General features: G+C 38.6%; 2 protein-coding genes across 3 annotated transcripts; one reads left to right on the forward strand and one right to left on the reverse strand.

Annotated features, from left to right (window-relative positions):
• Positions 1-1,514: 1,514 nt before the first annotated feature.
• gpr3 (G protein-coupled receptor 3) lies at positions 1,515-4,342 on the forward strand. Its single transcript, XM_060897529.1, has 2 exons — positions 1,515-1,720; positions 2,565-4,342. Exon 2 carries the CDS (start codon positions 2,567-2,569, stop codon positions 3,545-3,547), a length of 981 nt encoding a protein of 326 aa, XP_060753512.1. The 5' UTR covers positions 1,515-1,720; positions 2,565-2,566; the 3' UTR covers positions 3,548-4,342.
• A 1,888-nt stretch (positions 4,343-6,230) lies between these two features.
• On the reverse strand, positions 6,231-14,008 carry wasf2 (WASP family member 2). 2 transcript variants are annotated; one of them, XM_060897271.1, is made up of 9 exons: positions 13,852-14,008; positions 11,877-12,034; positions 11,641-11,775; positions 11,183-11,336; positions 10,479-10,596; positions 9,541-9,662; positions 9,291-9,455; positions 8,741-9,210; positions 6,231-7,707 (listed from the first exon to the last, which is right to left on the reverse strand). In XM_060897271.1, exons 2-9 carry the CDS (start codon positions 12,007-12,009, stop codon positions 7,550-7,552), a joined length of 1,455 nt encoding a protein of 484 aa, XP_060753254.1. In that variant the 5' UTR covers positions 12,010-12,034; positions 13,852-14,008; the 3' UTR covers positions 6,231-7,549. The 2 variants fall into 2 exon arrangements, with proteins under 2 accessions (XP_060753254.1, XP_060753253.1); XM_060897270.1 differs by having other exon boundaries at positions 9,291-9,464.
• Positions 14,009-14,942: the final 934 nt, after the last annotated feature.

The following is a 14,942-nucleotide window of genomic DNA, read 5'->3' on the forward strand; positions in this document are numbered from 1 at the left end:
GTGTGTGTGAATTTAAATGAAAGCATATCATTTCATTCCTCCTTTCATCTTATCACTCTTCTTTCACCCCCCACCCTCTGAGTGTGTGTACCAAGGATATAAATGCTCTGACAGTTACATAACATGACATCCAGCCCTTCACCTTCACCCATTTTTAGGCATTTTCTGTGAGTGTACACTACACTCTGATCACACTGTCTTTCATAAACACTGTGTACTGTACACAAATGTGTGCATAGTGTTTGTTTTCTGGTTGGAATGATACGGTGAAGCTGTGAATTCAGACACTCTCTTACTTGATATTAGGTAACTGTGAGGAAATCCGCAGTCTCCTCACACAAGCTCACCCACACACTCTGTTCTCCCCCTCCTCCATCACCATGGAAAAGGCAGAACAGGGCATGAAATGTTCCATCGAATCTCATGCGGTACTTCAGTTTCACAATAATAAAGCAAATAAAATCATCACATGAACTTAATGTTCATAAAATTTGAATTTTACTCAAACAACAGGTGTAAGAGATAAATACTTATTTAAGCTTGTATTTTGAATCTGTTCCCTAACCCTGGATTTATTTTTATTTTTATTTGGCAGGGGTATATTTTATTAGAATTCTCTGTCTAATAAATGCCCTTGAAATCCCCATTTGTACAGAGTACAGCATTCCTGGCTTTGTCCTTATTTTATTCTTCATCTCCAGTTGGAGAGCACCGGAAGCATATCCTTATATAGGCCAGAATGAAAACAGGAGATTTCCCCGACGCTCCTCGCCCACTTGCTTCATTGAAATGCACAACCACACTATCACTGCGACGCCCCCGCTCTCTCTATCACACCAAAGCGCGCGAGAATCCCCGACTCATCTGCCAGGAAATAGCGTCACCGTTTTAGTGCTCTCAGTCAAAGCTGCCTTCGTAGATAGTACATCATGGCTGCATCGTGTGAAGCATAAATCGTATGCTTAGTAGTACATCGTGACAAAGTGAGGTAAAGGTGATCTTATACGTACCCAAAATGTGCACAATTACTGACGTCACTACAAATCAGCTCTGCAGCGTTTTATGGTCTTTCAGCACCACGGACAGTGGTGACTCACTCTTATACTAGCGCGCGCGCGCACACACACACACACACACACACACACACACACACACACACAAAGTAATATAATAAGATCTCTTAAATCTTTATGTGGAATTGCAACACATCCCGACACATGGCATCGAATCAATTATCCGTGACTTCCCATAAGTACCATAACTGATTGCCAGTCACCACAATGATGCACAGCCTCTCCTCTCTAGCCGTCGCAGTGGGCGGGGTGAAAAAATGCTGCATTTTGTGAATGAAATTACGCCAGTTGAATCTGTCTCCAAGCGCTTCGTGATTGGCTGTGAGGGGGGAAACTCAACCCCCTTCGTTGTAACTGACGTCAGAAATGACTGAATGAAGGTAGAGCAACCCATCAGACACGGGTGTTACACAGAAGAGCTCACGAAGACTACGGAGAAGACAAGATAAGAACACATAAAAAGCACTCTTTGCGCTTTTGCATTGCACAGATACGCACACTGGATTCGCACACAGCGCTGCAAGACTCTGACTTCCATACAGCGATTTAGGTCGAGCTTGGATTTCAGCTCTCATCTTGCGGACACGTTGCTTGGATGATAGTCATCTGAAGGGAAAAACTGACTTTGAACAAACTCCACCACCTCAGTAAGTTTACTTAATACAATTTTATTCATTGTAATCAAGCGTGAATTCTGGGTATTTAGCTTCCAGTGCGAGCAATTAACATCTCTTCTTGGTTAAGCCCTTCTCGCCATCATTACTGTAAATGCAGTGCTTGAGAAATCTAAACATGAGTTCGTGTTTCTTCGCTTGACTTCGGCTCAGCTCGTGATTCGTCGTTCAGCCTCCACTGAGTAAAAGAGAGTCAAGCTGACAATCTCAGCTATCCAGTAGATCTCAATAAACGTGTTTAAATATTATTTAATAAACAACAGAAACACAAGTAACTAGAAAATGAAGACTATGCATTTGCACTAGTTTATGCAACTATGCAATTTTAAAAATGAAATTAAACTATTTTAAGGAGTAAAAGTTAAGCATTCCTCTTTGTTATCGAATATATAACAATAGTAGCCAAGTGTTTCCAAAACTGGCTCTGGAGTATCTTGACTGGCATAATTCTGTTTTTTACCACCTCTAACAAAGTTTATTCAGATCTGTTTTAAATCAGGGTGTGTGTACATTTTGTCACAGCGTTGACATCATCCATTACATTTAAATAATAAGCATGAAGTGATGTGTTAATAAAGCTCTATATATTTTAATGGGGGCAGCTTTTTTTGTTTACTGTTTTATAGGGTTTTTTTTTAGACCTTTGGGGACTTGGTATGACTAATCTATTGATGTGCATTGTGGGGTTTCATGAGCACATTGGATGTTGTCTGACCACAAAATGGATCTGAAAATCATCGTTATATGGGACATATCATGTGTTGAGCATGGCTATATTGATAATACATTAAAGCATACTTTCTATTCTCTTCTGCAGACATGGCTCTTAATGACTCTGACGTGGGTCTGGAGGTTGTCTTTGAGATCGACCCCCTCCTGCAGCTCGCTGAGGTCCACCTTACACCTGACCCCATGGTGTCAGCAGTATTGAGTCCATGGGATGTGGCAATGGGTGCGTCAGGTGCCCTGATATGCTGTGAGAATGCAATCATCATAGCGACCATCCTCTCTTCTGCATCTTTGCGGGCACCTATGTTCCTTCTCATTGGTAGCTTAGCTTGGGCAGACTTTCTGGCAGGTGTGGGACTGCTGCTATACTTTATGTCTCATTGGTGTGTCCCATCAAGAGGACTGGAGCTGGCTAGTGTAGGTCTACTAGTAAGCGCACTCAGTGCATCTGTTTTCTCCTTGCTAGGCATTACCCTAGACAGATTCCTATCTCTCCACCGAGCCTTGACATATGGTTCACGCCGCACACATACTCACACTCACTGTGCCCTGGCTATGGGGTGGGCTCTGGCAGGCCTGCAGGGGGTGCTTCCTGCTTTAGGCTGGAACTGTCTGGACAATGGACAGTCATGCAGCGTGGTGTGGCCATTGACCCGAGTGCATTTGGCTACACTGTGTGGAGGCTTTCTCTTAGCCCTGGCTCTCATGCTGCAGCTCAATGCCTGGATCTGCCAAGTTGTCTTGCGACACTCCCATCAGATTGCCCTACAGAGACACACACTGCCCTCTGCACGCACACACACACGCCGACGTGTGCACACTCTCGCTCTTATTCTTGCCATCTTTGCCAGCTGTTGGATCCCCTTTGCCCTCTATGGCCTCCTTGGAGATGGATCATCACCTGGCCTATACACATATGCCACTCTGGTGCCAGTCACAGGAAACTCTTTGCTAAACCCCTTGATTTATGCCTATAGAAACACACATATACAGCAAGCACTGAAGCAGGCTTGCTGCTGCTGCCTACCAAACACATTTCACAAAAACACACACACGCCAAGTGACGTGTAAAAGACGTCAGAATCTTATCTGAAATATGCCATTTGGTGCCATGATAGATCATGCTTTAACTAACTGACCAAACACATATGCACATGCACTCCAGGCAAAGATTTGGACACATTAACTGGAAATATATCTGTTTTGACCGTAATGTTATGTCTAAGACAAATATTGAGGATAATTGTAAAGCATTTCTCCTTTTGTTGAACACTCCCTTATAAAGTTGGTTTATATGGTTAAGATGCAACAGGCTTGCAGCACTTCAGGAACACTAATTTAAACTGGGTTAGAATTTGATTTGATTTGATTTATACAAATTTCTGGGTAATTGCATAATTATTTAAATGTTATTTCATAGTGGTTATATATTTATTATTATTCGAAAATAGAAGAAAGCAAGAAAGAACCCTGTGGAAAAACAGGTGTGTCCATTCATTTGACTGGTAGTGTCCTCTCCATTGCCTCCTTAAGAAACCGTGCAAGTAGCCAAGACCTCAACCTGCTGTGTGATACATGAGTCACATGAATCACTCACATATTCTCCTGCAACCTATATGTACTGTCATGTTTTCTTCTTCTGTGTTTGTTTGGTTTTATTACAAAAACACCTGATAAAACTGTGTTCTTTCATTTTAAGGAGAGAAACGACCAACACAGCAGTAGATTTCCTACTATAAAAAAATTTAAATATGAGTTTCAAACAATGTACTTTTTTTTAAAGAGTTGTATTGCATCAATTGTGTTCAATTTGTGCCTGATATTTTCAGACTCTGACATTCAGAGATACTACTGGAATTTAAAAAATATCCGCACTTTAAAATGACTTGACAATTTGTACAAATTTAGTTTGAATGTTATGGTTCAAATTCTTTATTTATGTATTTATTGACTGAAGTACTTGACGTTCATTAAAATGATGAATGCTTTTATATTGTGTGTTTGCACAGGGTGCACAAATGTCTACGTGGATGAATGAATATGTATTTTTTAAAATGAAATGTTTTGAGATGATCCTGTGTTGTTTATATAAGAAAATAAATAATTTTGAGTAAAACTTTTGCTGTTTTGCTTCGTTTTAATCTTGCATATTTTTAGAGTTCACAGCAATGACTGTAATGAGGAGTCGTAAGGCTGATGATCCATTTGCAGCTTTTTTAATAGCAATCTCGTAATCAAACAGGCAGGGTCAGAGCAGGCAGAAATCGGAACCGGTAAGACAGGCAGAAGGTCAGGGCAGGCAGCAAACAATCAGAAAACTAGAATACAGAAACAGAATCAAAACCGGAACTAGGAAATACACAAGGAACGCTCACAATGATCGCCGGAACAGATCGAGACCGCACTGGCGTCAGGTTCAGCCTTTATAGGGAGTGGCTGATGAGGAACAGGTGGCGGTGCAATCAGTGTCAGTGATGGATTCTGGGAAGTGTAGTCCGGAAGAGCTGAGTATTCTGGAGACGCTTCTCTGTGTTGGTGTTCGTGAGGCGCGGGCGGTGCACTGACCGTGACAATGACAAAATTTGCTAGGAACATGGCTGTAATTTTTCATGTCATACTAGACATATAATCCTCAGAAACCTTTGAGATATTTATTGGCCAGATACAAATTTACAAAGATTTATTAAATACGAGGCAAGTATTCGCAAAGGCCGGTGCTTTTTGGAGGCGAGTGGACATAAGGGTCAGTGTTACATTTGGAGGCAAGTGGACAGAAAGATAGGGTGACAAAACATTTGAGCATGTGACGTCATCCGAATACTCCTGAGGAAGTTCCCCTCATTGGGTTGATATGTCACATGTTCATGTTGTGCTAGTTTTTTATTTTCACGTGACATCACCTGACGTCATCAGAATACACGTAAACCTCCGAACCTCCGAATAAACCTCCGAATTTTATAATGGGAGTCTATGGGAAAAAGACCATTTTTGAGACCCGGTACCTGAGTACCGGTACTCGGATCGCTTATAAATGTAATAGCAACAAACTTCAGACCAGGGTCTACAACATATCCGAATTTGGTGCATGTGGCTCGAAAGCCCTAGGCCGCATTAAATTTTATAAATTTTTGTCTAAGCTTAAATAGGAAAACAGAATGTTGGCTTCTACAAAGCCAACATAATTAATTCTAATATAATTGTTTATTTATTCCAAAAATCTATATAAACTGAGCAAAACCAGAATAAATGAAAAACAGTCACATTATATATGAGTTAATGAAGGAGAAACATCTAAACTTAAAATGTCTCAGCTAAAGGTGACTGTCAATAGCCACCTCTAGCTCTAACAGTTCAGGATTATTGAGTGGGACTAAAAGGTTGGTAATGAAAAACCCAGGGTTGCCAGAAAGTCAGTGTTATGTCTTTGACCCCCAGCTAGATTAGTTGCATTCAAGGCCATTCTACTGACCCTAAAAAACATGGGTTAATATTTTATGGGAACACATCTGACTCAACAGTTCATTACCAATGCTAATTTTAGATTAATCAGGGTGTAAGAGCAGTGAACCCATGATATTGTACAATATGTTGTACCAGTATTGGCCTAAGATATTTTTCAAGTTTAAGAGAAAAATGGTGTTTTCCCCTGACATTATAATAAGATTTCATTTATTATTCTGGCATCCATAAATATTGTATGGATAAGCAGGTGTGTAGCAAGTAGGCAGCTCATGTCAAATGGCTCCAAACAGCATTTTATAATTTGAGGTCTTTATTTAATTAAACCACCAATAGAAAAGCTTTACAATTATAAACCATATGCACAATACGCAATAAAAAATTGATTTCAAAATATTGCATAATTTTGGAAAGAAAAAAAAAAAAGAATAGGCACTTAAACTAAATCATACCATGGCCAAAATACTAGTCTTTGATTGGCTTGCAGCTGGTCTGGTCTAAAATTTACAGTTCTACATAATTACTCCTGATTTTTGTTTCCATGGCTACATGTGGGAATGTAACACTTTCAGCATATAAGAAAAAAAAATACACTGATTTGCATATTAAGTAATTTATAGTCTACAGTGCAGAAAAAGGATTGAGTTACAATCGATGAACAGACAATATAATGCCCTCAAAGACAGCTTAAATTACATTGGCAACCTATGGGGAGGAATGTAATGTTGGCTTTCCACTGAGTTATATATTTAAAGGCAGGTAGGGTGGCCATGGTATAACAACACCTGCAAAAGCATCTAAATATTTTTGATTTTGAGACGCTTCATTTGTTAATCTTACGTAAAGCAGGCACTTTGAACAAATGAATACACTTTTCACTGTATGTGAATCTGAACACTTTCCAGCCTCTCGGCTTATGTGACTTTGGCATACATGGATAAAAAAAAGATCAAAACAATACATCCAAATAGAATTTAGAGCCCAAGCCAAGGAAAAAAAAAAAAAACCACCAACAAAAGGACAAAGAAACTGACATACACACACTATGCCACAAATGGCACCAAGGACAGATACAAAGAAAGCACTTAAATAGACAAAGATAAGTTACCAAGGCAACAGCATAGTAAAGAAAGTAAATTATATATATATATTTTTTTATACTTTCAGTTTTAGTTCTTTAGTTTTACATGTTCCTTGTGCTGTTTCACCCTGGGAAAGATAATGTACCCATATGATCTAAAATGATATTAAAAAGACATCAGTAGTTATCTAATTTACTGACTCGTTTTGTGTATTGTATTTGGTTTAGGAACACAGCAAAGCTTTAGGTAAATAATAATGATCTTTTATAGATATACTGGGATGCAAAAAACTCAGTCTCTCTCTAGCTCAATTTACTCATTTATAGCTACATTACAGAGGAATGGGCACTCTGAAATAGGAGCAGGCTGATCATCTAAATAATTCACTGAGTCAGAGGAGACCTTGCACAAGTGTGAGTGTGCACACAACTACACACAGGCACTCTTTCGCATTTACTGTAGTTAGCCTCATTAAAGGGAAACAAATACATTTGGTCTAAAAGGAATGACACTTCTCATGACATGCATAGTCTTATTCAGACCACTCTTCATCATCGAACTCTGATGAATCATCCTCAGAATCACTGCACTCCACAGCAATACGGCGAGACAAGATAGCGGCCACATCATTGCCCACGACATCTCGCTTCTCCTGCTCTCTCTGCTCTTCCACCTTACGCAGGTTAAAGCCTAAACAGACAGTTACTTGAGTTTTTGATCATTACACAACATAAACAATACAAGTCTTAACTGTGCAATATATAAATAATTCCTCCAAAGGATTTTATTTTCTTGCTCTTGGTAAAGTCTTGAAGATGCAGCATGAAATAAGTGGCTTTTATTCTCTAAAGGCAGGTGTAAAAGAAGGTGTCCAGGGTCTAAGTCTAGAACCAAATCTATTTTAATTACAACAACCATGAAATATTGGGGCAGACTATAAACATTTATACACAACACATTTTAAAAGTTCGTTCATAGTTTTAGTGAAAGGTAACCCTAAATCATAGAGCTGTACCAATGCATTGATTACAATTTCTCAAAAACACTTCATTGGTTAGGTAGGAAAAAAGGTATGATTTTATTAAAAAATAAATAATAAAATAAATAAAAATAAAATAATTTTATATAAAAAAAATTAAAATAAATTAACATCTCAAAATCAAACAAATCATAAATTGTGGGAAAGGTTGTGTGTAGTCTAGTGCTGTGCAGCCTAACTGTGCTGTCTGGTTGCCATGTATACTTTGTGACAGAAATAGCAACAAGTCTGCTTCCCTGCACAGAAACTGAAAATGACGTTTACAAATGACACACTGGGTGAAATGGTTCACCAGATATTCTAGAGCCTTTTTTGGAACAATAGTGCATTAGTGTCAAGCATTTGTAAACCTGATCTCAAGAAAATTCCTCCTCCATCCTTAAATAAGAAATTTGATATAAATTAATATTTGAGAAAGAATTCTCTAAAGAATTGAGAAACAAATTGATTTGCTGTCAGCCTAAAGATTCAAACCCCTAATACTTGAATCTCTAAATCAAACATACAGATACTTTCCTCCTGAGCTTCACTGCTATTAATTATATACTTATTTTATCTTTTATTAAGTTTGTCATACACTGATTTCATGTTAATGAACTCAAAATTCATGGTAATGAACTATTTCCAGTGGGGGGGAAAAATAAAATAAAAAAATAAATATAATGGGGTGAAATTTCAACATACCTTGGCGAATGGCTGCCAGGAGATCGCTGCGACCATCGCTGACCGGTTCAGGCTGAGGCTTGGGGGCATGGGCTGCTGGGGCAAACCCACCTGAAGTAGGAGGGGCAGGAGCTGATGGGGCAAAGCATGGTGGTGGGCCTGGAGGTGGAGGGGGTGGTGGTGGCGGTGGGGGCCCATCCCCAGCAGGAGGAGGGGGTGGAGAGGGAATATTGGCAGCCATTGGTGGTGGTGGAGGAACAGACTGAGAATAAAATGCAGGAGGAGGGGGGGAGGGAGGAGCATCAAAACCTAAGGGAGGTGGGGGTGGAGACATCCCCATAGGTGGGGGAGGAGGTGGGGCAACAGGTGGCGCCACCGAAGGGCGACCAGGAGGAGAGGTTGCCATTGTTGGAGGGGCTGGAGGGGGGTGGGTAGGGCTTAAAATGCTAATTGGTCTCTGTGGTGAGGTTCCACCTTGTACATCATTATACCTACAAGAAAACAGGCATTAGATCACAGTACAACAAGCCCTGTAACTGTTAACTGTAATGAACGTAATGCCGAATCTTACGTAATATCTGGAGGAGGAGGTGGCAAGAAACCTTCATCATCCATCACTGGAGGGGGGAGAGGAGAGCCAGGATCATAACTGTAGGAGGCTGTGCTTTGGTCAAATCCCTCTGAGTCCATTGTACCCATGTCATCACCTGAGCCAATGCTGCCATTCATCACATCTCTAGAATGACTCAAAATACACAGGTACAGTTATGACCTTATAAAGACTTAAATGTAGTCACTCATGCCCTGTACCCTTCACTTACCCAAGGTCAGATTTAGGAACAACAAACTCTGCTCCCATCTTTTGGCGTTCCCATTCCTCTTTACGGGTTTTGATTTTGCGAGGGTTCAGGTTGCTCCGGTTGGGATTTTCTCGCTTCTCTTTCTACACTCACGAATATGCACAAATTGATATAAATTAATTATTAGGCCATCCTTAAAAATATTTTGGTTTGCAGTAACAGTTAAAAAAAGAAAAAAGGGTTGGTAGGTAGGTCTATAAATTTTTTTCAAGTTTCAATGTAAAAAAAAAAAAGTTAAATTTTGGTGATGGTGATTACGTAGGTATGAATTTAAACAAATTAGCATATCGTGACGTCACTGACTGGGTCTTCAACCCGTGCCTTTGGGCGCATCATTGCAAACCTCATTTTGATGCAGGCTATATAGACCACAACAAATTTGTTTGAATGGGGACCGTGAACATTTTGTTTACTGCAGCCGCAGCCATCATTACCAAGCGCGAACAGTTGACTCTGACAGTGAATGAGTGTATGAGACGAAGCGAACGCACAGGCCATAGTGTGACATCTGTTAACCAATAGTGTAAACATAGATGATGTCACGGCTTTTTATTTAAAAGAAAGAACGTAGCCTTCGTTTGTATGTAGGCCTAGGCAATTTATATATTTACAATACTACAATACTTACTAAAATATAATTAATATTATTTTATTGCTTTTGTATTAGTTGTTTGAAGAGTAAAAAAAATGGTCTGTCTTAACGCAAATTTACAACCGTCAAGTCGGTCGGACTTAAAGCAAAAAAAATAAAAAATTGAGTCGGTCCTAAATTGACAGGGTCGGTCGGGTTACGGCAAACAAGAATATTTTTAAGGATGGCCTTATTATTATTATTATTTTTTTAAAAGTCCTGCTATAATGCGAACTGATTAGACTGCGAGATTTCCATAAGTTCTCACCCTATGTTTCCGTCTTTCTTTCATTATATCTTTGGTGTCTTGTAACATCTGCTCTTTCCATAGGTCAAAGAAATAGGATGGGTCAGTGTAGAACTTAAGTGCCTCCTTTCCATCATCCCTGTGACAAAAATAAAAAATAACATTTAGACAAGCAACTAATGCTTCTACCTACAAATACCAAAATAATTGGACTTGCCTTAATGATGTGCTTTTGCAGATACTAGGTTTTTACAATATATTCATCATTACACAATTTCCAGTTTATTCACACAATGATAACATTACTTAGACAAGTACTATTGGATGACAAATTAAGTGACTTCATCCTTAATAATAACTTAATTGCAAGCATCAATGGCTACTTTTATGACAGAAACAAGGTAAAGTAAAAACACCTATAGTAAATAAAAACTATATAAAAGCAGACAAACACACAAGACACAAACAACTAAACAGAACTTACAAAAAATAAACATATAGACAATTAAATAGGAAATATAAAAAAATAGTCAAAAACTAAAAGTGTATTAACATTGAGCAAGTTAAGAATACACCCAATTATTTTTTTTAAATAATATGTGATAAAACAAAATCAAATACTTTTTGGTTAACAGTACAGTTTATAAATAAATACAACAATATCAAGCATACCCATTAATAATTGTTTGAGGAGGCTACATATCAAATATAAATGGTTTGCGTACCTGTAGCTGCTGAGGATGTTTAGTGGAGGTGGCTGGTTGCAGGTTTGGTAGGTGTCCTGGAGCGGCTGTGGCATCGAGGGCCGAGTAAAGAGCTGCTGATCCTGAATCAGATTAGAGCGAAAAGCTTTGCGAGTGGTGATTGCCTGCAGTGAAACTAGAGACAACAAAACACCAAAGTCAACAATGAGGGAACAAAAAATATCGTGAACATATTTGAGTTAAATCAAGCATAATTACACTATTGTAGAGGAACACAGACAGACATTCATTATTACCCATTACACAAATTAAATGAATACTGATGATATGGCCAGGAAGACTTTCGATTAACAGAGAAACAGACAGACTTGCAGTTTGTGTACCATCAGCTAATATGTGTAGAATATAACAGCATATTTTTTATAGCTCAGATATAATAAATTGCAGTATATTTAAAGACAATTCTATTCCTTATTTACCCTCTTCCTCTTTGGGGTCCAGCTGGGTGACTTTGACCTGAAGTTTGTCCACTCTTTCACCAAGGGTGTTCACCCTGTCTGCAAACAAGCTGGCCTGGACAAACAACTCGCCAAACACATCCTCCGCAAACCTGCCTGTGATACAATTCAGAGGTACAAAATAAGTCATAGCACCAAAGTCAGCCTAACATTACCAAAGCAGTGGCACTATTCATTAGAGAGAGTGAGAAACTGACTGAGGGAACCAAGTTGGCGGATGATGTTAGCCAGTGTGATGTTGGTAACACACTCCAGCTCACTCTTCACCGTTGTGGGCAGGGTCTGACGGCACAAGTGCCTTGGCTCGATATTCCGCATCACCAAAGGCATGATGATAAATCAGTGACTCTCCTCCCTGAAAACAGGAAACACCAAAGGAAATGAGTGCCTTTGGTTAACATCAAATGTTACTGTGTCTTCTGCATTTTTCAGATCTTTTTTGTTTGCTCGTTTATGGATGCTGCCCCAAAGACTTTTCCATCTACATGGCCACATGCACATATGCAGTCATTTATAAAAACACACCCAAACTGTCTGGTGTAAAGCAGAACCAAAACTGCTGCACAACGTTCCCTTTAGATGAAGTTTAGATCCTTTATTTTAGCAGTAAGTATGTCTGAGAATGCAAGGTTACAGAGCACACAAGTTTTCTTGCTTGTTTCTAGATGAGGTCAATAGAGACTTGTTAAAATGTCTAAGTTGTTCTGCCTGTAAAAGCATTTTTTTTAAAAACTAAAGTGAAACCAAGAGAATAAAAAAGCTGGCCAATATTTCTGTTTACAGGTGACAGACAGCTTTGTGACAAGTGCAAGATCTGTGTGCCTGCTGGCATTTAGCTAATGATGACAGCAAATAGCTGGTGCCACACTGCTGACAAAAATACACAACACATTCAATTACATTTAGTAATTTATAAAGAATATATCTGTATGCAGACTGCTAAACACTATTTGGCTCCTGTTTACTATTCATGCTTAAAAAGACCGTTGCTGTACAGTATACCTCTAATCTGGTTGACTAAACTGGACTAAGCTTAGCCTAGTTCTCTAGCAACTAACACCAAAATACTCATCACGGCCTTGATATGTATAATTGGGCATTTTAGACTTCCTGAATCCAAACTCATGAGGAAAAAAAAAGTTCAGGATCCACCTTTTTACATAAGATTAAGAACAGTCAAATGAATATGTTTAAACCAGTTATTATTCTTGTTTATTTTGGTCCCCACTGATTTCAAAACTGACTCAACTCTGGTAATTACAGATTACGTCTACAAAACTGTGCAACACCAGACAAATTGTGTGTGTTTATTGGGATTCCATACACATTATGTGTATATGTATGTATGTATGTATGTATGTATGTATGTATATATGTGTGTATATGTATGTATGTATGTATGTATGTATGTATATATATATATATATATATATATATATATATATATATATATATACACACACATATATACACACACACACATATATACACACACACACATATATACACACACACACATATATACACACACACACATATATATACACACACACACACACACACACAATATATATATATATATATATATATACGTATACACACACAGTTTAGAAAATCACTAAACATAATGTATTATACACTTTAATCTGCAGAGACACACATTAGCTACATGTCTGCGGGTGAAACATGTTCTCACTTGAACACAAAGCTGTCTGTCACCTGTACACAGAAGTATTCATCAGCTTCCTTTAGTTTACAAACAGTGTTACTTCAAAATAAATGATGATTGTACGAACAAAACGACAAACAACGATGATATTCTCGACAACAAAATCCCGGCTACATAAAGCTAAATAGTACAAACATTGCTAATATTACATTAGGCACCAAAATGCCAGTCACAGCCTTCAGACCTCAACTCAGGAAGAAGAATTTACAAGGAAGGAAAGGATCACAAATACTGTACGTGCGAATGTTATGTCTCAAAACGAAAACATTAACACAGGACTAGTTTACAGAGGATAGTTAATTGTATACACTTTGAGGAAATAAAAGATTGCGGCCCACCCTAAGCGTCCAGAGCAGGAAGTGAGCTGTTAGCTAATCTGGCTAACTAGTTACACACAAACAACTGACTCATAAGTATGTAGAAGTGTAAAAATAAACTCTTACCACGGAATTAAACAGCTAGTCCTCGCTACCGACGTTTTTCTGCTTTTACACAACCTAGCTAGCTTAACATTACTTGACTTTTTTTTCTGCTACTTTCCAAGTCGGAAAAAAAAATGTCTGCATTTACCGTCACGAGAGCTGACAGAAAGATCCCGGATTTTCTAACTTTCAATTGGGCAACGCGACTGGAAGGAGAGAGGTGATTGGTTGAAGTAGCTGTCACTTTAGCAAACAACGGGCGTGGTTATAAATCAGGGCTCCTGGCTCCACCCGTGTGGGTTGAAAACATCTGCTGGTACAAGGGAGGGGCGTTCAGTCCAGATCACTGGGCTTCTGCTCCAGCACATCTCATACACGTCATGTTCACGTTCCATACATACAGATTAAGATTACAGCTAGAAGGACACAGAACATCCCTGCACTCTGATACATACTATTAATGTTTATGTGCAATCTACAGAACCTTTTCAGATGAACAGAAAATAAACTCCTATATTAAACATATCCTGTAGAATCCTCCTTATAGATCCTCCTTATCCTATAAAATAAACTCCTATATTAAACATATCCTATAGAATCCTCCTTATAGATCCTCCTTATCCTATAAAATAAACTCCTATATTAAACATATCCTATAGAATCCTCCTTATAGATCCTCCTTATCCTATAAAATAAACTCCTAATTACAGAATAGACTAATAAAAACACAATATAAACTTCTAAATAAACTACAGCACATGATTAAACTCCTAAAAAAATTAACGAATTAAGATATTTAGACATTTTCCTACTACTACATCTTTCCACTGAAGCCTAGAGATCAAATACTCATCTAAATATAGCACTGTCACTTTTGGTCTGAATGAATATCAGTTACTTAGGATGGAAATTTCAGCCTTCTGATCAATAAACATACATTCATTCATTCATTCATTCATTCATCTTCCACCGCTTATCCGAACTACCTCGGGTCACGGGGAGCCTGTGCCTATCTCAGGCGTCATTGGGCATCAAGGCAGGATACACCCTGGACGGAGTGCCAACCCATCGCAGGGCACACACACACTCTCATTCACTCACACAATCACACA

This window comes from Tachysurus vachellii, chromosome 21 (genome assembly GCF_030014155.1).
Source record: "Tachysurus vachellii isolate PV-2020 chromosome 21, HZAU_Pvac_v1, whole genome shotgun sequence".
Classification (NCBI taxonomy): domain Eukaryota; kingdom Metazoa; phylum Chordata; class Actinopteri; order Siluriformes; family Bagridae; genus Tachysurus; species Tachysurus vachellii.

Bases quoted from the DNA above. Each gene is read 5' to 3' on its own strand.
- wasf2 (XM_060897270.1), bottom strand. From the start codon at position 12,009: ATGCCTTTGGTGATGCGGAATATCGAGCCAAGGCACTTGTGCCGTCAG. The intron at 9,211-9,290 runs GTAAGATTCGGC...GTTTTCTTGTAG, and splicing joins CCTCCTCCTCCAGATATTAC to GTATAATGATGTACAAGGTG. The intron at 7,708-8,740 runs GTATGTTGAAAT...CTGTCTGTTTAG, and splicing joins CCTGGCAGCCATTCGCCAAG to GCTTTAACCTGCGTAAGGTG.
- gpr3 (XM_060897529.1), top strand. From the start codon at position 2,567: ATGGCTCTTAATGACTCTGACGTGGGTCTGGAGGTTGTCTTTGAGATC.